Below are 22,940 nucleotides of genomic sequence, written 5' to 3' on the forward strand. Positions count from 1 at the left end.
TACATATTAGTAAATATATATCGGAAATTCTATTTGAAATAATCGAAAGTTCAAGCTTACTTTTATAAAATTGCTCTAACAGTCTGCAAAAAATAATAAGCCGGATCCAATTCGAAGATTAAGGAACAACGCAATATGCAACATTAACTGAAATAGATAATCAGATAATTTTAGCTTAGCTTATCCCGTCCGTTACACATTAAACGCGCATTCGTAAACGTATTTTGCGCACGCCCACACGCAAATTCGCAGCCGTAAAGGTCTTACGCGCATGCGTCAACGCGACGCACGCGCAGAAAGTTTGTAGCTTTGAGGTCCGGATTATGGGTGTCCGAATTAACGACTTTTGACTGTATTATTATAGAAGTCTTAAAACTTCAATGTAGTTATGAACAGTTCTTAGAATTATTTTGGTTATGGCAAAGCATTCGAGGACTATTCAAGGAGGGTCATTATGCTTTCGCTGTTGTGTTTTTTTCTTTCTTATATAATAGGCAATTATTTATTCTCTGAGGTTTTCATATTTTAAGCTGTAGTTTTGATTTATTTGAAATTAATTTTATTTTCAATATTTTTTCAAAGGTGCTTTTAAAATAGCGTAAAAAAAACAAAGGACTTTAATTTTTAAAAAAAATGGAAAATTTAATTTAATTTTCAGTAGAATCTGTTTTGAAAATGTGCTTTTTGTAATTTTGGAGTTTTAAATGTAAGCAAATTATAGGAGGGAAATAGGGAAAATGTAATCATAGATTGATTATATTTCAGTCTTTGTCTGATTTTTTGAAAAATGTCACACTAAGATTTTTTTTTTTTTTTTAAGGAGTGCATCTCGGTCCTTTCAAAAAAAAAATTTAATTCATGCTTTAAATAGCATCTAATGAACAAAAACTCTCTTAATAAAAAGCAAACGAAAGGTTATTCTAATCTTTGCTATCTTTATTTGTTTATCCATTTTAGCAAGTATTTTTCCTACCTTGTAACTGGCACAATTTTATCAGCCTATAGCTGCCCTCTGCTTTTTTTGTGAACCATTGTTTGTTGTTTTTCTTTAAAAATGCGACTATTTTCTCATGTTTCTTTAGACATGGAAATGTATGTATAGAAAATAGATTTTCTCTTAATAAAATATTGCTTTAGGAAATATGCTATAGTTATATACCGAGTAATATATCAGCAGCAGGTACTACCTAATGCAGTAATTGTAAAAAAGATAATGATTTTAAAATTTCATGTTACCAGTATGTGACTGCATTATGAAAAAAAAATTCTATTATATTCTGAAAATTAAAAGAAAATTTTAAATACTTAAAAAATTATGTTAAAAAAATACAGTCTTGAAATAAGAATTATTAGGACAAAGATGGAGTAACTTAAAAGAAGTATCAGTACATTATGTAACTGTTGCAAACCAAGATTGTTTTTCTAGGTTAAATATTTGTATTACTCAGATTTTTATAAAACTCAATAATGTAATTTATAAATCTCTTAACTGTGTCATTATAATGTATAATAACTATTAATTAATCAGTTTACTTGCGACCAAGTGTAATTCTTTCTAGGCTGTTTTTCTAAAACACCATAAGATTTTTTTGGGGGGAGGGATGGCTTAGATTCATATATCCTATATGCATTTCTTTCACTTACTTCACAATAAAGCATCAGATAAATAACATTTTAATTAATACAATTATTCTTTTATTCATATTTAATTTCATAGCCATTTCATCATATTTGGACAGGGAAAAGTTGAATTCAATGCGAATCCTACATTGAAATTTTCTCCTCCTCCTGCTTTTTTAGCATTATCAATCTAAGGTTAAATTATGTCTAACCTTAAATTTCAAATTTGTGCTGTCTTTTGTATATAAATAAAAAATTGTGCTTTTTGGGCTTGTTAAGATTCATAATATCAAGAATGAAATGCTCTTAATACAAAATGAAAGTATCTCTTTGTTAATTTTTCTGTCAAGTTATTTTTCATCATACTGAAGTAGTATCTTTAGTCAACTTCTATTCATTATTTTAAAACATAACAGCAATTATTTTTCTGTGTAAAAATTAAAGAAATATTTGACTATTGTTTATGTTCCACCAAGGGTAAAAAATGCATGCAAGTGTTGCAATAAATTTTGAATTGATTTTTAAGGCAGTAATAAGTTTTATATATATATAATTGTAAATACTGTTATATTCTTGAGATAATTACTCTTACATTTTGTGTACATGAGTTAAATGTATTTTGTTGCACAATGATTGTCTGTGCAACTTGTAAATATTTTCTTTTTTGTAGGTTTTATACATAAGGAACTAGCAAGTGTGCTGATTAGGTTCTGTGCCATTTTTGTAATAAATGTCGGCAGAATCATGAACTGCCTTTTGTATTGCTAAATGTGTGAAGTTTTTATTTGATTCTGTTTGACTTGTTATTTCTTTAGCTTGTTAGAATGTTAGTCATAAGTGATAATTACCTGATAAAAATATACATTACATTTGTTTCTTAATGCAAGTTATGATTAGGGCTGTAACTTCATCACTATGCAAATTTTTGTGATTCTCTTTTTTGCATTTTTGGGTATTTTCTAAGGTTTTAAAAATACTAGATTTTTCTGAAAATGTTAGTATATTTCCTATTCTTTATTTTTGTTATAATTACTAGATTACTTTTATATTAGAATTTTCACAAAAAATGCACTTCTATGTAATTCTTTCCCAGAAATCCAAAGGCCCATCAGCAGCCGAGCAGTAAAGTTGCTGAACACTGGTAGTTTGGTTCGAGGTTCGAATCCCGTGAACAGGCTGGCTGTATGGATGTTTTCGTAGTTTTCCCCATGTGTAATGTATATACGTGCCAGTTTCCCTTAAAAAGGTCCTCCACAAAGGCATCCCTTCTATTAAGCAGATAGCCCTCAAAGCTTTTCCATAATCGCATAAACCAAAACAAACCCAGAATTCAAACTAAAGATAGATCTTTGATTTACCCTAAGTTTTGCTGGATGTCAAGAATGAAAAAAAAAAAAAAAAAAAAAAAAAAGAGTTACCATTCAGCGAGCATTAAATCCAGAGGTAGGTGATTATTCCATTTCGTTATTAATGTATAAAGTTTTATTTACATTATAATACATTGGTTACAAGCATTATTATTAAGCACACGCCTTCATCATTATTAGGCTTAACACCTTCGTTCTTCCGTCAAACTAAAATTAAGTTATAGAATATCAACAGAGACAGGATACTTGGAGCGCCACCTAACGGTGCGAGCTATCAATTTATAACATCCCCTGTAAGACGATCAAATAATTTCAATATTAAATGCACTTTTGATAAGAGTCCTACTTAATTAAAATCTGTTTTTGTGTAATATGATGTATCAAAAACAATTTAATTAAATGGTAATTTTAAAATAAAATAACATTATGTTTCCAGAATCTGACTGGTTTATAAATGTAAATTTCAGTTAATAATGTGTAATATTTTTTAGTTGTATAGTGATTTTTATGTTATTGTTTTCTTCTGACATACATTCCCTCCGGCCCCCTTTTGCAGAAATGCCAGTTTAACTCCATGACCATAAAATGTTAGTGTAAATTCTAGGCTATGAAGTTTATGATAAAAACTGAAGTAATATTTTTATTCTGCTTGTGTTTATGAAAGTTTAGCAATAATAATTATTGTTAGTATGGTGATAGCAGCATTCAGTAAAATAAGTAGTATTTACATCATGTAACTGATATAAATTTCATACTTCCCATGTAAAATAATAATCTGTTTAAAAAATGATTGTTTAAGAAATTAATGCAAAATTAACCATCTGAGTGACATGGTTGCCTTTTAAGATCTATTTTTGTCATTTAGTATGTGTTACTGGTATTTGCTTATTATCGCAACCATCTTTTTAGAAGTTAGCAAATCTTCAGAATGAACCAAACTTTGCAACCATGCTGATAAAAATCCTTCATTGAAACAATGTTGCCATTTTTGTATGTGTTCGTTTTGTTTTATTTCAAGTTCCAGTGGTTTTAATATTTTTTCCTTCAACTCTATTTTAAAATACTGATTGTGGAATTTGCCACCAGTGGAAGAAACTGTGGTAAAAGTTCAGCAGGAATACAATATTTTGCTGTAAAATCGATTTATTTTTTAATGTACAGTAAGACCCCGCTTAACGCTGTTTCGGTTTAGCGCTCTTTTATTTCAACCCGGGGATTCTCCGAAATTGTGCGCAGCGCTAGGTTTCCAAATAACATATCCGAAACAGTTGTGTTTCTTGCTTGGTGGACGCATTTTTATCATTTGAAACATTTGTTGACATTATTGTAAGTTTAAATTTGTATAATACTATAACGATAATACAGTGACAAATATTATGATCTTTAGTTTTTATCATGGGTGATAATAAAAAACAAGAAAAGAAAGCAACCAGAAAAAGCATTTCACTGGAAGCTCAAATGCAAGTGATTAGAAGATTAGATTCTGGTGAACGTCAATCTCAAATTAGTGCTGCATTGATTTTGGCAACTTCAACAATAAGGACAAGTCTTAAGAATAAAGAAAAAATACTGTCATCGGCAACTGCAACTAGAATTACCCGTTCTAGAAATAACATTATAGAGAAATGGAAAAACGACTGTCTATATTGATTGACGACGAAATTGAACGCAATATGCCATTAAGCCAATCTATTATAATGCCTTCTTAACAAAAAGGCAGAAAATTGGAAATCCAGAATAGACTGAATGATCTGACTGAGAATTTTATTTGTTTTTAAAAGTATATGCGTTTATATTGTTTTTATTTTTGTAAGAAATAAATGTTTGGTTTTATTTTTATTAAAAAAAAACATTATTAAATTTAATGCCTAACCATTTTTTATCCGTCTTCCCCTAACCCCATTATTTACATGTTAAGATAGCCTCACTTAGCGCTGTTTCGCATTACGCTCTACTTCGATGGAACGTATCCCCCGCGTTAAGCGGGGTCTTACTGTATCATATAGTCCTTATTTAATAATTAAAGTTTGTGTTGTAAAATGTTTTTTTTCTTTTGATATAGTAACAATGTTTGCCTATTTATGATTAAATATAGATTATTTGGAAGTGGATTTTTTTTTTTTTTTTAAGTCACACCAACTTGCGCCCAATAAGTAGTGTTTACCTTTTCATTTGCAAAAGACCACCAAGCTGTGTAAAGTGGTTAGATTAATGTGTAAGAACCATATAAACTTATTATTTTTCATACTTTGTTTTCCTTATTTTCTTTAATAATATAAATATTAGCTTAAAGAATGAAAATATAAGAAAGTAGAGACTAAAAAAATTATAGAAATGTAGCAAATAAATGCAGTTTAAATTTAGCTCTTCATAAACAGATTCAAAAAGCCATACCACAGAGAAAGTTATGATAGTTTCATACAAATGATTATTAAATTTAATTAGATAAGTTAAAATATTTTTATCAGAAAAAAAAATGTTTTTACCTCATTCAGAAGTAATTATTCATTTAATAAATATCTGATTTTTTAGTTGTATAATTGTACTCCTACTTTTAAAATAATTTTCAGTGTGTTCCATTCTGTAGCACAATTACTTAATGAAATGTTGAGTTTTTTCTACTTCCAAGAACGTAAATATGTCTCTTCTGATATATTTTGCACAGTCCCCCCCCTTCTGATTAGAGACTTAAGGTACTTATCTGTAAATGTATTAAAAAATTCAGTTTAAAAAATTAATATTTTTAAGTGCTAGCAAAGAAAGGTTATAAGGTATATCTCCCACTTTCCTAGCATGGTGTAGTGGTCAGCACACTGAGCCGGTATTTCAGAGTGTCCATGGTTTGATTTCTGGCGAAGGCGGTTGCTAATTTTTCAATCTCTCTTGCCTGCTTTCAGAAATACCTAATGTCTCTACAGTGGTGCCCGAACTAAAAGGGTTGTGGATGATGACTCTCCACATCCAAGATTTGGCGACTAGGTCCCCTAAAACCCTAGTCGCCCTTTAAAAAGGCGAGTATATAAGGTATATCTCCCACTTTCCTAGCGTGCCTTCGTGGTATAGTGATTCTGCATGCTGGGCCGGTATTGCAGAGGTCGGTGGTTCGATTCCCGGCGAAGGCATTTGCTTATTTTTCATCTCTCCTGCTTCCAAAAATTAACTTATGTCACCACAAGATAAAATGTAATATTTAGTTCTGTCACTTGTTTGACACCATATAGGTACATCTGTCAACATTGTGCATATGCAGCATCAGATTCAAGCAATTTTAAGAAACATATTTTAGTGCATATTGGAGAGTGCTCATTCGAATGTACAGTAAGCAATAGACATTAGTCATGTTTTGAAGTCTTACTTACTGATAGATGTAGGCAAACATGCAATAAGAATTTGAGAACTTTATCTTGGTCATTCTTGAGCAGTTGTTAAGTTTTTCTTTTTTAGTTTATGAGCATGTTTTCTAATTGAAGCAACGGGGTCCTTAGAATGCACATAATTTTTGTAACCTGGGTTTTTTTGTTATGTTTGATTATTTTTTTATTGAATTTTTTGCGAGTTATCATTATTAAATAAGTCATGTTTGATTTATCATGGTATTATACTTCATGTAATAGAAAATATATCTTTCGTATTATAACTGTGTTCTTTTTTTAATTGAAACATCGGTAGACTAGCATTAAAAGAAGGAATGTGTAATTAGCAATTCTATATACTCTGCTCCTTTCAATAAGATGTTATTTATTTCTCATTAAACTACTGTTCTGGAAATCTGTATGTATGAAAATGTAATTCCTTAGTTTAAAAATAGGCAAAAGTGAACTCTAGTTTACTGTCAACTGCAAATTAAAAGATCCAAACAAAAATCTAGGTAAGTATCTCTTCATTGGAGCAAGTGTTATGTTCGCTGAGAATAAAGAGAAATATGTGACCAAATTCTTATTTGAAATGGTTGGCATCTTTTTATTTAACATATGTTTCAAACTAAGTTCGAATTTTGCCTGTTTTAAACTCTGAGTTGATCTTTATGTCCTGTTCAATCACATAATAATTCTGTATATTTGTTTTATCATATTTTATAATTTGTGGAAGTAAGGAATTTCATATTACTCATGCATCAAAATTTACATTTATTGGATAAACTTTTATTAGATTTCTTATGCAAAATTCGGATTATTCTGATTATGATTTATTCTAAAATTTAGAGCAAAAATATTAGTAATGAAAAACGGCAATTTTTATAAAAATCCAAGGTAGTATTCTTATTTTTCTCTTTGTATTGTAGTCAAGTCTCTCTAATATAGCATTTAATTAATTAGAGGAACCCCTTATTTGAGACAACATTTAAGAGAAAATTTCAAACTGGAACAGCGACCAGGCTTTCTTCAGTAATTTGAAAATTTAATGTGGCTAATAAATGAAATTTTGAACTTTCTTCTTGATATGAGACTTCAAATGCATTTTCTTTTATATTCTATATAATTATTTGTCCTGGTGAAAATCGTATATAATTATTTCTCCTGAATAAAAAATAATTATTTTAGCTGTATTTTAAAAAATATTAGTTTCTGTATTTTAAAAAACAAATATCTTTTAGGTGGTAGGAATGGAAAAAGAAGGAATGCAATATTTGATTTTTCTTCTGCATCTACTGATTTGCCAAAGTATAAGTACAGTTGTCAGCATTGCCCATATGCTACATCAGTTATAAGTAATTTTAAGAAACATGTCTTAATACACACTGGAGAACGTCCGTTTAGATGTACAGTATGCAACAAAGCATTCACTCAGAGTCATGTTTTAAAGACTCATTTATTGATGCACGCTGGAATAAAACCTTATGCTTGCCAAATATGTAATAAGAACTTTAGGACTTCAGTGGCTTTAAATAAACATGTAAAACATTTTGGTCATCTTTAAGTTTTTACATTCTGGTTTATTTATACTCTTCCCTAATTAAAAAAGAAAAAAATCTTACGTTTAGAGAGCAAATTATTTATTTCTTAAACTTATTACTTTCTGTATTTTCTTTTTATTTTTCCTCTAAAATTTTTGCATTTTATTTTGTAGTTTATCGAGATCATATAAATTATTTTCTTGTTTGATATGGGTACTGTTGTTTTAATGAATGAAAACTTTTTCTTATGTGGTTGTGATGAGTTTTTTCCTCAATCAAAATTAATTATTCAATAAATAATTTTATGTCAAAATATATTGCAAAATCATTGCTTCTTTAAAAAAATTATTTATGAAATGCTAGGAGCAATGCAGATAATACTAGAAAAATTTAATTCTATTATTAGTAATTTAAAAGTTATTTAACTTACAAGATAATTAGACATTAAAAAGATACTGGAAACTTAACATATTTTTTTTCATGATTTTGAAGAAATAAGGTTTTGTAATCAGTATTCTTTGAAACTTTTTCTTATAAATTCATCTTCAAGCTAAGGTTGAAGTTTTGGTGTTTTTAAAGTTGTTTTACATCCTATATCAATAACATTACAGTGCTTTATATTTATTTATTCTTTCATAGAAAAGAAGTTTCATGTTGCTCAACTATTTATATTCTGAATTCATTATGTGATATTTTAGTTGACTTTAAAATAATGTCTTGCAGGGAGGAAAACTTTTGTATCTTAAAAATTAATTACGTTCTGTTTTATGAATTGGTTTCAGGAAAAAAGGCATTATGTATGAATAGCAAATTATTTTTAGTATAAAAATCCAAGATAGATTCCTTTTTGTGTAATCAGCTCTCTTTATAGAGCCACTATTTAATTATATTGGCCATTTACTTAATACAGATCTTCACAGACAAATCTGAATAAGCTAACTAATCAAGATTTTTGAGGCATGTCACCCAGTTAATACAGTAAACCCTTGCTAAGCACGGATTTGAGGATGCGATTTCACCTATATGTATTATCTTAATTCCTTCCATTTAATCCATCTGGTGCATTTCATTCATGCATGATTCAGTGCTCTCTCATCAGTGATGAATGCTTCCTGCAATCCGCTGTGGCCAGAAGTTTTCATTTATTGTAAAGGATTTGCCTTAAATGAAAATGAAGCCAAAGAAATTGTAGAAAATATGAAGTGAAAGAAGAGATCAAAGAATTAATCAAGAAATGATTAGGAAGGTTTGAATGATAACACTAGTCAACAGCGAAAGCTGTGATAATGAAGAAGATAATACATCTTTAACTTTCAAGAAATTAAATAAACTGTTAAAAATGGCACATCAACAACCTGATTTTTTTGCAGTAGAAATTGACCGAAATGAAGAAAGAAGAAAGCACTTTATGAGAGGTATTAGAAAACTCTCTACTGCTTACTGTAAAGCTTTTAAAGAGCTGCAACATTTATTGTTCCAAGCAAAAAATCACCAACTTTGTAAAAAATAACTGTATCATGTACATATTAAGCAGTAATAAAAATCCTATCGATTAACATGTGTTTTGTTTTTCTCTTTTAATTACAGCAATATTTAGGCTTCCTTAAGTTGTACATACTTTCTTAATCTCAATCATACCTAACATTTTTTCCATAGAACAATAACTTTAGGGAATACAATTTTGTATTAATGATGTAATCCCCATATTCAGCAAGGGTTTACTGTAAATGGAATGTGGAACTTTCTTCTCTAAGGTTAAATTGCCATTTGTTATGTATTTTATGAAGACATTTGTTTTGATTTAAGACAGAAGTGATTATTATTTTAATTATTTTAACTGCACATATAATTTGATTAATTTCTGTATGAAAAAATTATATTTTTTTATATGGTAGCTGTAACAGAAGCAGTGTAAAATTTGGTTTCGTTTCTTCTATGGCTTTGAAAATTTATACAGTCAAAAGTCGTTAATCCGGAATGATCTATGATCCGGACCTCAAAGCTACAAACTTTCTGCGCATGCGTCAACGAAATGCGCGTAATACCTTTACGCATGCGCGTTTAATGTATAACGGACTGTATAAGCTAAGCTAAAATTATCTAATTATCTATTTTAGTTAATGTTGCAGATTGTGTTGTTCCTTAATCTTCGAATTGGAACCGGCTTTTTATTTTTTGCAGACTGTTAGAGCAATTTTATAAAAGTAAGTTGGAACTTTCGATTATGTCAAATAGAATTTCCATTGCTGGATCTACAAAGGGAAAGCATGTTTCGATGTCCATCAAACAAAAAGTGGAATTGCTGCAAAAAATGGATAAAGGTATATCCTTTGTTTCTCTAACCATTCTGAAATCTGTTTATCAATTTCACGCTGCTCTGAGGGGGGAGAGAAGTCGCGGCTCGCAATGAAATGGAAGTTGATTTGTCAGCACTATCCTTATCTTCAGGGCAGATGTTTTTATTTTATTCCGCTTATAATTTCAGCTTATAATGTAGTATTTCATCTCAATGTACTCCATCTTTGATATGATTTAAATCAAATTCCTTGTCATTATAAATATCACGAATACAAATCAAATAGTTTTCTGGTTGCAATTTTCTAATTTCGACTATGCGTAATGTATGCTTTACGTATGCGTGCGTTGAAAGAAATATTTAATAAAGTAAACAAATATTAAGCTTTTTTTTGTAAATTTTGATACTGTTTAGATCATAATTGCTCTTTATTCCATAAATTACGGTTTAATATTTTTAATTTTATAATTTCTGCATGTCATCGTACCAGATTTAAACTGATTATCTATAATCCGGAATCGCCAAAGGTCCGACGAGTCCGGATAAAAGACTTTTGACTGTATATACTGTCAACATTCTTATGCTGGATCCAATACAAGCAGTTTTAAAATATGTTTTGCTGAGGCATGCTTGTTTAACCCTTTGCAAAACAGTGTGCCTGGTTTGGGCACACCTAAAAATTTCCTTCTGTACACACAGAAAAATTGAATGAAAAAGGATTTGAAGGTTACTATAGGTTACTCTGAACCTTCTTTATTTATAGTAGATGGCAGCTCAACACGAAGCAGTCCATATATTTTAGCCATGTTTAGTTTTTTAAGACCCTCATTTTTCAAAGAAATCTTCCAGATGCTTTTTAGGGTATAAATGAATTGTTTGAAAGGAAATTTCTCTGTTATTTTTTTCGGCTGTATGCTAATCTCCTTATTCTATATTAGTTTTAAATTTTTACCTTGAAATCTTGTCTAAAATCGAACGGCAAACCAAGATGTTCCCAGACTTGACTCACTGCAAGTCTAGGTCATTCAGAGGCAGCTGTATCTTTGTTTCTCTGCAGCTCATTAACATAGAAAGGTGGGTCCACATCTGTGTTTCATTTCCTGTTTTTTTTGGGGGGGGAGGGGAGGTTTGGTTATCAACTAAGAAACTGTTGGGGTGATTTTCTAAAGGTCAGGGATAATTTTATCAGTTAGCTGTTTGGTTTTTCCCTAGAGCAGTTCTCTTTTGCTTTGGTTGAAAGAAGTTTTCTTAGTGCTATGTTTAATAGTTTTGAGTTGTAGACATTTATATTTTTATTTCATAGTTTATAATTTTAAATTGTAGATATAATATTAGTTTTTTTTTTTTTTAATTATTTTCCAAATGGATCAGAGAGGGCTGACCATTTCTAAAATACTGAAAGTGCTACACGAATTGCTTTCAGATAGTGAATCTGATATGGATCCCAGCACATTTGCGAAACATGCAATATTGGGTTATGCTTTTTCAAAGGTGGTGTACTTTTTTCGAAAAGTACCACAGTGAAAAAAAAATAGGCTAAAGTGTAAATATGAAATGTAAATATCATATACCCAAGTTACTTTTTGTTCCTGTTCATAAGCATGTAATCATCATATAACCAAAAGTGAGCTTTTTAGGTGGGTGTAGAGTAGCAGATCTCTCTGTGGCACACCCTGGGTAATGCTAAATCTGCTATGGTATTCAGAATCTAGCGTTTTTTAATTGTAGGCAAAGTCTGTTACCCTTCTACGCGCTTCCCAGCAATGCTCGTTTCAGCACTCTTTTCAAAGCTCTATTCAATCAGTGTACCCGCTTCGGGATCTTCTTTTTTTGTGTGTGTAAATTCTTTTAGTATAACTAATAAAATATTAGCTTTGGATTTTTATTTTCTTTTTTTAAGATTTTAAGCCCAAAATTTTAGATAATTGAATAGCTGCTTAAAATAATTCTCTTGAAAGTTTATTACTAACTGATGCTGTGATTTTAAATCAGGGTGTTACAGTTTAACGTTTTGTGAAAAAATTAAGTGTCATTTAAAAAGTTTTATTGCATTATATTTAATTCATTGATAGCCTGGAATTTTATCTTAATTATTATAATGGCTTTGTTTATAATGTTTTAGTTTCTTAATTTTCCTTTTTTATTTCAGTGTAATGTCTATGTTTAAAAATTTGAGAGATTTTTTTAAAAAATTTATTCTGAAATTTCTTTGAAAATATCTTTTTTTTTATGTTCAGAAATCTAATTTAATATTTATTGCAATATGTCTCTATATAATGACACCCAGCATATATATATATGATAAATCAGAATATTTAAATATTGGAAGGATGTCGAATATGTAGTATTTTTAGCACTTTTAAAAATTCTTATTAATTTTGGATTCAGATTTAAATTTTCTTACTAAAATCAATGAATTGAACTGTTTTATAAAATTTATGAACATATGTAACTTGTATATCTATCTTAAATGAGTTGGAGAGATCAAGTTTTTCTAACATGTCATTTACATTTATGTCAGTAAATAGTATTATTTTCTGTATTAAAAAATAATTTATCAGCATTAAAATGCAGAAAATTTGCATTTTAATTTGGTTATATAATCGTATTTGTGTTACAAAATAAGAGTGCATGTGAAACAGTACTTCATCTACATATGTATATCAGTTCTGTAATTAATAAACATTCAAGTATGTTTTTGAATTAATAAAAATTTGTGTTTTATAATATGCAAACTCTCATGATTCTTCTGTCAGTATGATTGATAACTAGTTGTATCAGTATTACTTATATATTTATCCAGTATAGTTATTTATTAACAGTTTAGATTTTGTATGTACAGAAAATAAATTATTAAATGCAGACAATGCATAATTATCCGTGTTGATCTTATAAAATAAAAGGAATGTGACATTGTTTACAATCTCATGTCATGCTCTAAACTGATTTTTACTTTCTATGTAATTAAATATATTAAACTTACTAGATATAACTTTTTTTTCCAGGTTTTAGCTTCAGAAATAGGAGAAAGACAGAATTTGGTTTCTTTTCTTCAGGTGCTTCTGTAGGTGTACATAAATATTTATGCCAGCATTGTTCTTACACTTCTTCTGATACTGGCAATTACAAAAGGCATATTCTAACACATACCGGAGAACGTCCATTTAAATGCACAATATGTAATAAGGGATTTACTCAGAAACATATTCTGCAGACTCATTTACTAGTCCATGCTGGGATAAAGCCTTATGTTTGTCAAACTTGTAACCTGTCATTCCGAAGTAAATCTAATTTATACACACACAGAATAAGCCATGGTCATTAATGTGATTGTTTTAAATATTTAGTGATTCAGTTCTCAGATTGCCATTTGTGGTGAAATGTAAATCTATCATGAGACGATTTGCTCCACATAATTGTTGTAAGTTTGCTTAACAGTTTTGTTCTGTCATAATAGTATATACATTTGTGCTTTTGAAACAATATATAGTGCCCTCCACATTATGTTGTTTTATGCAGACAAGCATAGAAGCTTTCAGAAATTTATTTTTATAGTAAATTATAAGTATCTGCTTTTTATTTTACTCTCTCTGCTGCTGATATATTATAGATCTTAAGTAGTTCTTAAGTATTTATTACTATTTTTAAAATGTATGTTCCATATAGCACAGCAGATAACATGTTTTTATTCTCAGTAGTTTTAATTCACACATTTCTTTTTATGTTACTATATAAATCTTTGCTTTGTATTTCAGAAGAACATGGCTAACTACTTTCATTTCTTGCAGATTTTAATATTCCAACTGTTTTGCTCAATTATGCTACTATTATGCTCAATGCATAATGAAATAATCTTTGATAGAACTGACATACAGTACTGAAATTTTAACCAGTTAAAACCTAACTGATGTAAATATGTGTAAAATATTAAATTTAAGAAAATTTTCATAAAACTCCATATATTGATAAATACACTGATGAAAAATGCAGTAGATATCCTTCGCATTGCGGCGTTTTTAGGCTGAATTGTCAAAAATGATGTATTAAGCAAGAGGCATTTAAATTAGAATTTAAAAACTTTAATTCATCCTCTAGATTTTCTTATTTCAGTTAAAATTTTATTTACAGATAGGATGAAGTATTTTGTTTGTTTACATATCAATTGTTTGTTTCACTTTTGGTTACATGAATAGTAAAAATTCAAAATTGTTTTCTCAAATGGGTGCAAATATTATAACTAGACTCTGGAACATTTGCTGTTAAGTTTTGGCCATTTAAGATGGGAAAAAGGTGTGCAAGAAAGTATCAAAATAGGTGCATGTTTTGATATAATTTTAATGTTTTATTGTAAATATTAAAACACAATATGATTGGTCTGTAGTTATATACCCAGTTTGTATTTATGGAGTCCTAATATTCATAAAAAAAGGAATGTTATTTTAAATTAGGCTGTACATTTCTGTATCCATAAATTAAAAATCATTCATCCATCAGAAAATTTTTGGACATGAACTATTCATGTGCATGAATACTAAAGGGGGATATCTTTAAAAAGGTCTTGTTATCTAACTGCAATCTTCCATCTTTTAGAATTTGTTCTGTGCTAGGATATTTGCAAAGCTGTATTTCAGTCTCTGAAGAGAAAATGCATCAAATTTATTCTTGGGTATAATTATCTGCATAAGAGGAAGGAGGTGAGTTTCTCAAAAATTGTTGGGAGAAACTGGCTTTTGTTCCTAAAATTATGGAAACATCCATAAAATTAGCTCATTCATTAGGATCCAAATTCAGATCAAACTACCAGTGTTGATCCGACTTTCTTATCTTCTCAGCACAGTTTGTAGGCTGTTAGCTTCAATGGATAGCCACCTCTAGTTTAATTCCAGCACTGCCCAGGTAGTGGCCCAATAGTGGTTAGGGAAGCCAACTGCGATACCAAAGAGCCTGGGTTCAAATCCCGGAGAATGTATGGTTGTAACTGTCCTTCCCTTCATAGGAGGCAAAGTGGCCACCACTTCTGGCCTTAATAGTACCCAAGCCAAAGTCGGCTAAGGGTCACTTGTTAAAATATATATATTTTTAGTAGTTTTCTTTCATATAATTGATTTATTGATGCATAAATACATTTAAAGGAGTAAATATAAAATATACATGCTAAAAATTAGGCATATGATATTCTGGTTTCCAATTTAAGCTTAGGTATGCTTTCAGTATTATTGATAGATTCTATCATTCAAATGTTCCAAGATATTGGAATGAAAAGCTCTGTATTTTATCTGCATTCCCCCAATGGGGAGAATAGGGTATAATAATAAAAAAAGTAATCAATGTTTTCGCTGTAAATAAGTATAGCAATATTTTCAAAATGGATAAGAATAGGTTTAAAATCTGTATTTGCTATGAATGGAAGTACAGAATGCTTTTTTGCTGTTAAATCTCGCTAAATATTTAAGCTATAATATTAATCCTTATCTATTGTTTCCATCAGAGGTAAATTATAATTTTTTAATGTATCTAAACATTCTAAAGCTTTCCTCGTAATTGGAGATTTGAGTGGATTTTCTTTTTCACAAGCTCTCTTTCCTGTAACCAGTTAAAAATAGACACAGATAAATCTCTATGTGCATTTGTGTTTTATTATTATTATTATTATTATTATTATTATTATTATTATTATTATTATTTATTCTCCCTGTTTTTTTTTTTTTTTTTTTTTTTTTTTTTTTCAAATTACTCAGTTATTACAGTAAAACTGCAAAAAAGCAAATTTCATCCTCTGACATTGAAATTGTGATGTCTTCCGTTTTATAAAACCTAACTTTTACTATAGTTTTATTTGAAAAATGATTTCATTGCTTATGGATATGCCTAATAAATCAAGGATGGAAACTATGAAAAATATCCATTCTTCACTAATTCTTTGAAATAATTCCTAATCAAATATTTCTGTATTTTGCTTAAAATTCTTTTCTATATCTTGATCATCTGCTTCCAACAAATGAACTGGATGAAAAAGAAATTATTTATTTGATTAATTGGGTGCCCTTTTGTCCTGGTACGGGCAGCCTCTGGCTGAATTGATCCCTGTACTGCTTTTGATCGTTTGTTTAGACCTTGATCTTCTAGCTTTTGCTGATGTGAACTTTTTTTATCATGTATTACTAAAAAATAATTACTGATGTAAATTTATCATTAGAGAATTTATGTGGCACAAATTTTGCTCAACCATTTTTCCTTTCAACTACAAATATAAATAAAATGGTACATTTTAACCTTTATGTGTAGTTGGTAACTTTATTTACTGATCTTCGCTATTCTTTTTAGCAAGTTTAGGATATGAATTTGTGTTAATTTGAAAGTTCCTGTACTTGCTAAATGACATAATATTAGAAATTTAGAAACTAACCTTGTTATTCTTAAATTGTATTTTATTAACAAATGAATTTGTTTGCAGCATATGAGTAAGTCAAATACAGTCAAAAGTCGTTAATCCGGACTTGTCGGGACTTTGGCGATTCCGGAATATAGATCATCAGTTTAAATCTGGTAAGATGGCATGCAGAAATTATAAAATTAAAAATATGAAACCGTAATTTATGAAATAAAGAACAATTATGATCTAAAGGGTATCAAAATTTACAAAAAAAAAAAGCTTAATATTTATTTGTTTACTTTACTAAACATTTCTTTCAATGTAAGTTGTCTAAGTTGCTTTGTTTTTTATGTGATAATACATTCTCTTTAATTCTATAAACAGACATAATTTCTTGTTCAGTTACAAAGTTCCGCTGTTCAAGTCCTATAACTGCTATGTTGAGAATACCGACTAATTTATCAATCGAAATTTTTTCGTTTTCAATAACCTCTGTCACTTTCTTCGCTATCAGAAGCGAATTATAATGACGAGGAATTTGATTTAAATCATATCAAAGACAGAGTACATCGAGATGAAATACTACATTTAGTAAGGAATTATAAGCCAAATCAAATAAAAACATCTGCCCTGAAGATAAGGATAGTGCTGACAGATCAACTTCCAATTCATTGCGCGCCGCGGCGTTAAAGATAAACAAAATTTAGATAAACAAAGGATATGCCTTTATCCATTTTTTGCAGCAATTCCACTTTTTGTTTAATGAACTTCGAAACATACTTTCGCTTTGTAGATCCTTTACATATTAGTAAATATATATCAGAATTATTTACATATTAGTAAATATATATCTATTTGACATAATCGAAAGTTCAAGCTTACTTTTATAAAATTGCTCTAACAGTCTGCCAAAAATAATAAGCCAGATCCAATTCGAAGATTAAGGAAAATGCAATCTGCAACATTAACTGAATTAGATAATTTTAGCTTAGCTTATACCGTCCGTTATACATTAAACGCGCATTTGTAAACGTATTTTGCACACACGTATTCGCAGCTGTAAAGGTCTTACGCGCATGCATCAATGAGATGCAGAAAATTTGTAGCTTTGAGGTCCGAATTATGGGTGTCGGAATTAACGACTTTTGACTGTATAAATGCTAGGTATTAGTTTTTTAATACTAAGTTTGTGTAATAAAAGGTATAACTAATTTGCATTCTAAATACATTGTAGCTTTGTAATTTTTTATGTAAAAACTAAATTTTTAGCTTTTCCTTTGAGAGCCAAATATATCAGCTTAACCTTTTATTATTATTATTATTATTTTATCTTAAAATATTTTCCAAAAGTCATTGCTATTGCTAATGTAAAACCTTGTGTCTGTCAGTCCTGTAATAGAAAGATAGAAAAGAAAGTTTAAATTCCTTAAATAAGCAACCTAATGATAACTTTTCATGCCAGTGGTTATTAATTTTAGGTTCTGTATTATATATATAAATCTGATAGTGCATCTTATTTTACTTATTACTTTATTTACTATTTTTATTTAAAAACCCTTGAATGTATATAAATATTTCAAAGTATACAAATTTTATTAAAGTACTCTTTCAGTACATATGTGTAAAAAGGTTTGTATTTATTGCAGGCATTGGATGAAGTTTTTATAAATCATCAATATCAGATTAAACATTAGTAACCATATAAATGAAACCATTGAGCACTTAATTTAATACCAGAAGATGCTAGATATTTCTGATATGTAACTTAAAAAAAAAAAAGGAGGGGTTGGCTTCTGTTTGAAAAATCTACCATGAAGACAACTTTTACTAGACAGATAATTCTCATGTGCTTTCTCTTAATCAGGGAAACCCCTACAAAGGATAATGATTCTAGAATACAGTTTTTTCATCTGTTAAAGAAAATTTAATATTTTTTCAGAATTTTTTGAAATTATGAATTATGTTTTCGATATTAGTTTTTCTCTCTTATAATTTAATTTGATATTTTTATATTGAATTCAAATATGCTATTTTAAATTACTTTTTTTAAATGTGTTTGTGTTTTTAAAAATTATATCATGTAGTTCCGAGATCCTAGTATCTAGATGTACTGAAATATAATAAATAATTTTGATTTGATTGCAATATGAATATCTTACTTTTGAATTGAAAAAGAATTTTTTTAAACTACAAAGTAATAAATGCTTATATATTTATTCTGTAATATGCATTGTTCAAGGGAATATTTGGGTTTCTATACATTTTGTTATATTAATATTTTATCAAATATCACTATTTATCTTCTGAAAGTTTACAAGGCTTCTGCTTATGGACTAACTTAGTGGAACTTATTTGAACTTATAGTTCATTCATAAAGTCTAAATAATGCTTTGTATGAATCATAATAAGTTTAATTCATTAACCTTATGCATTCTGTTTAAATATATTGATTAAACTTAGCCCCAAAATAACTTATATTAGACTTAAAACTTATGAGCAGATTTTAATAGCTACAAAAACAATAATTTATTTCCAGAACCAAACGATACTTGAGTGTTTAAGATTACTGAAGTCTCACAACTATATTCCAGTCCAATATTTGATGTTCATGTTGATTTCCCCCCCCTTCCATTTCTCTTAAATATAATGTAAATATGAGCTAATGTTTTCCTAGAATATCCTGAACGAAAAGCATCCTTAGGTAGTCTTTGTTTTATTGTGATAAATTACTCACCTGCTTATCTTATCCTTTTTTTAATCTATATTATTTCAAAGATATATTTAAAAATTAATTCTCATGTATTATTGGCAAGTTTAATACAGTTTTTCCCTCATATGTGTGCTTGTAATATCTGTAATTAAATGTGCCTAACTTAAATACTGAGCTCAGATACTTCCATTATATTAGTGTAGACTATATTATTAAAATGAAAATTATAGTTTCATCTATAAATTATTATTTCTTTAAAGTATGTTATTTTTTAAGCTCCAGATTCATAATAAACTGTTATTGGAAAAATTTATGTAAACAAAGGTTTTTATTTTATATTCATGCGAGTTTAAACATGGTTACATTCTCTTTTAGTTTCATCTTACTGTCAAATATAAAGATAGCTGTTTGTTGCTGAAATCAGAAACTCATTGAAGTAATTTTTTTAAGAGTTGTTGTGAAAAATAATTTTTTATCATTCTTATTACATTTGAATTTTTAGTCTATTAATGCAAAATGTGAATTAACATATATAAATATAATGGTATGAATATAAGACTTCTGTGGCATCTGTTGTTCATTGTGTGGCTTGATTTCAAATTGTATGTAAACCAACTAACTATAGTCATGGACACTGATTTTGATTTTGCAATAAATAAAAAATTTGAAGAGTTTTTTTCCCGCTAATTGTTTAAATGAAACTGTTTTCCCTGTGCATTTAATATATGTTTATTTTTTCAGGGAATGCTGGAAATGCAAAATTTGTTTTATCACCTTCTCGTACTGCAAACTTGGTACATAAGTATGCTTGTCAGCATTGCTCTTATACGACTTCAAATGTTGGCAATTATAAGACACATAGTCTTATACATACTGGAGAACGGCCATTTACATGCACAATATGCAGTAAAGGTTTTACTCAGAAACATGTCCTTCAAAGTCATTTATTTGTACATGCAGGGATAAAGCCATATGTTTGTCAAACTTGTAAAAGAAATTTTAGAAGTAAATCTAATTTATATGACCATAAAGTGTATCATGGCCACTAAAAAGTATATTATAATAAATGTCAGTTTTGATGATGACGAAATGTACTGAATAATGAGAATAAAATATTGTGTGATTCTTTAGAATTCATGTAGATATATTAACTTGATTTTACATACATTTCAGCCATCAACCATCTAATAAATTTACGAGGAAACTGATAGACAGAAAACTGAGTAATGTTATTTTCATGTTGAATTATGACAATGTCTGTCTATATTTAATGGTCGTTGCATCATTCTATTCTTAATTTGGAAACTCGCTAGAAAATAAAAAGATACGAAAATTGCTCTGTTGAAAAATTCTCAAAATTTAAGGCATTTCTAGGTGTCATAAGCAAAAACTCTTACTTTTCACACCTGACTGTAACAGGCTCCGACACAAAATGTATACTCAACGTCTACAAATTAAAATATCATTCCAGATTTTTGAAAGCAGTTAACAGAATTCTATTCAAAGTTATATTTGCAAATTATATGTAACCACAATAACGAAATTTCACTTATCTGTACATCGAAAATAAGCACAGCGTATTTTTCCTAAACTTGTGTAATTTAAATACCACAAACGTCAAATAGGAGTCCTCATTTTCTAAAACGCAGCAAATTTAGAAATCTGTCTAATATCCGCAGCGGATTTCGAGGAAGTTTCAGATAAGCGGCATTTGGCGCAATTTTTCCGCGCTCTTCTTGCATCGCGAAAAATCGCCAAATTCTCGGGAAGAATTTTTTTTATTAATTTTATTTTTGAATATTATCTACAAAGCGTGAATGTTGTTTCTTTATTTTTGGCCAAAGAATTTTAAAAAGTCTTATTTATTTTCTTAATATATAAAAATCCGACAAATTGAATTGAATCTTTGAATAAAATCCAACCCAAGTATCTATATCAAATAGCGAAAGAAATGTTAAGTTTGATCATCAAAGATTAAGTAATTATCATGATAAAGAGGGTTAGGCAAAGAGTAAAATTTAGTGTCGAATTGTCAAAATAACAAAAGCTAAACTGCCTTCCACAGTGGGAAAAAAAAAAAAAAAAGTAAGAACACTGAAGGACTTAATTAATTTAGTAATTTTCAGATCGAATAAAGCGGCAGAATCAATTTTGAAGGGTTACATCATAAATTTTAAAAAGATTCAATACAGTCAAAAGTCTTTCATCCGGACTCGTCGGGACTTCGGCGATTCCGGATTATAGATCATCAATTTAAATCTGGTAGAATGGCATGCAGAAATTATAAAATTAAAAATATGAAACCGTAATTTATGAAATAAAGAGCAATTATGATCTAAAGGGTATCAAAATTTACAAAAAGAAAGCTTAATATTTATTTGTTTACTTTATTAAACATTTCTTTCAACGCGCACATACGTAAAGCATACATTACGCATAGTCGAAATTAGAAAATTGCAACCGGAAAACTATTTGATGTGTATTCGTGATATAATGACGAGGAATTTGATTTAAATCATATCAAAGACGGAGTACATCGAGATGAAATACTACATTTAGTAAGGAATTATAAGCCGAATAAAATAACATCTGCCCTGAAGATTGTGGTGATGGCGATAAGAAGCGCGCCTTGCGCCCTCCGATAAGTGTGGCAACCCTAGAGGAGAAATTTCCTACGAGTAGACTAGACCGTCAATCTCAGAACGCCTGCTATTGTTAGCTGGGCGAGTTCAATATACGCAGATAGAAAGGAAAGGTTCCGGAGTACTATTCGGTTTCGAGGGCCGTAAAAAATCGCCAAACTATTGCTGATGCCAATGCTGCCAAAAATAATTGCGGCAAGAAAGGAAGTATAATAGTAAATAACTATTTAAGATTGATGTTTTAATTTAGATGAAAGGTTAATTTCATATAATACTTTTTTATTATTATAATTTATATGAAAAAGGCTAAACATGACTGAATGGAAGCATAAGAGTAAACTACTTCAGATCATTATTATAATTTATATAAAAATTACTAAACATAACTGCATCGCTATTTCGTTACCGACTTATCGCGAAAGCATAATTTCATCTCGTTGGTTGTTCAAACGTAATTTTCTATAATGAATGATGCCTTTTCTTTGAAAATATTCTTCGTAAAGTGCAGAATCGCTCACTTATTTGTTTGCCGCTTTTTACAAGGGTAAAAACAATTGAATTTTTGTCAGTTTTCTTTTACTTTTTAAGTGAGTGTGTGTGTGTGATTATGGCAAAGCCTCGAGGGCTATCTGCCTAAGAGGCTTTTTAAGTGAAAATAGGTCGATGTATACATAAAGTCAAGGATGTGCGCAGTGCCATTTTTGTGCAATTCTAGGATTTTTTTTTTAAGTGAAAATAGGTCGATGTGCACATGGATACTGAGTAAGTGCAATTCTTAAAAACGCGTCAAGCAGTGGGTGATTCTGCACTTTACCCAAAATTCTATTGCCGACTTTTCGTCATGGGCAATTCCCAAATTTTTTAAATCCATAGGATATAAAAAAAAGAATTTTAAATCAAAAAAGGATTTAAAAATTAAACTAGTATGTCAATGGCGTCTTAAGAAATATAGAACTATATAAATTTACGCAATCTGAAATATCAACGCGTACGCTAAATTTGGCGCGCTGTTAAATGGGCGTGTTTGCTAGATTTGGC

General features: G+C 29.3%; 1 protein-coding gene across 10 annotated transcripts in view; it reads left to right on the forward strand.

Annotated features, from left to right (window-relative positions):
• The window catches only part of LOC146997299 (putative transcription factor Ken), a 41,599-nt gene extending 21,206 nt beyond the window's left edge, over positions 1-20,393 (forward strand). For 2 of the 10 annotated variants that reach the window (XR_015041302.1, XR_015041307.1), the window contains exons 2-4: positions 13,183-13,241; positions 19,636-19,696; positions 20,002-20,393. Coding sequence is in view for 3 of the 10 variants with exons in the window: in XM_085817284.1 (XP_085673410.1) it covers positions 10,106-10,202; positions 13,183-13,241; positions 20,002-20,226 (381 nt within the window). In the remaining 7 variants the exon portion in view is untranslated. The other 8 variants (XR_015041303.1, XR_015041308.1, XM_085817286.1 and 5 more) reach the window with 7 other exon arrangements.
• Positions 20,394-22,940: the final 2,547 nt, after the last annotated feature.

The sequence above is a fragment of the Stegodyphus dumicola genome, chromosome 5, assembly GCF_044657685.1.
Source record: "Stegodyphus dumicola isolate Sdum_Otavi_A_Nest chromosome 5, ASM4465768v1".
Taxonomy (NCBI): Eukaryota; Metazoa; Arthropoda; class Arachnida; order Araneae; family Eresidae; genus Stegodyphus; species Stegodyphus dumicola.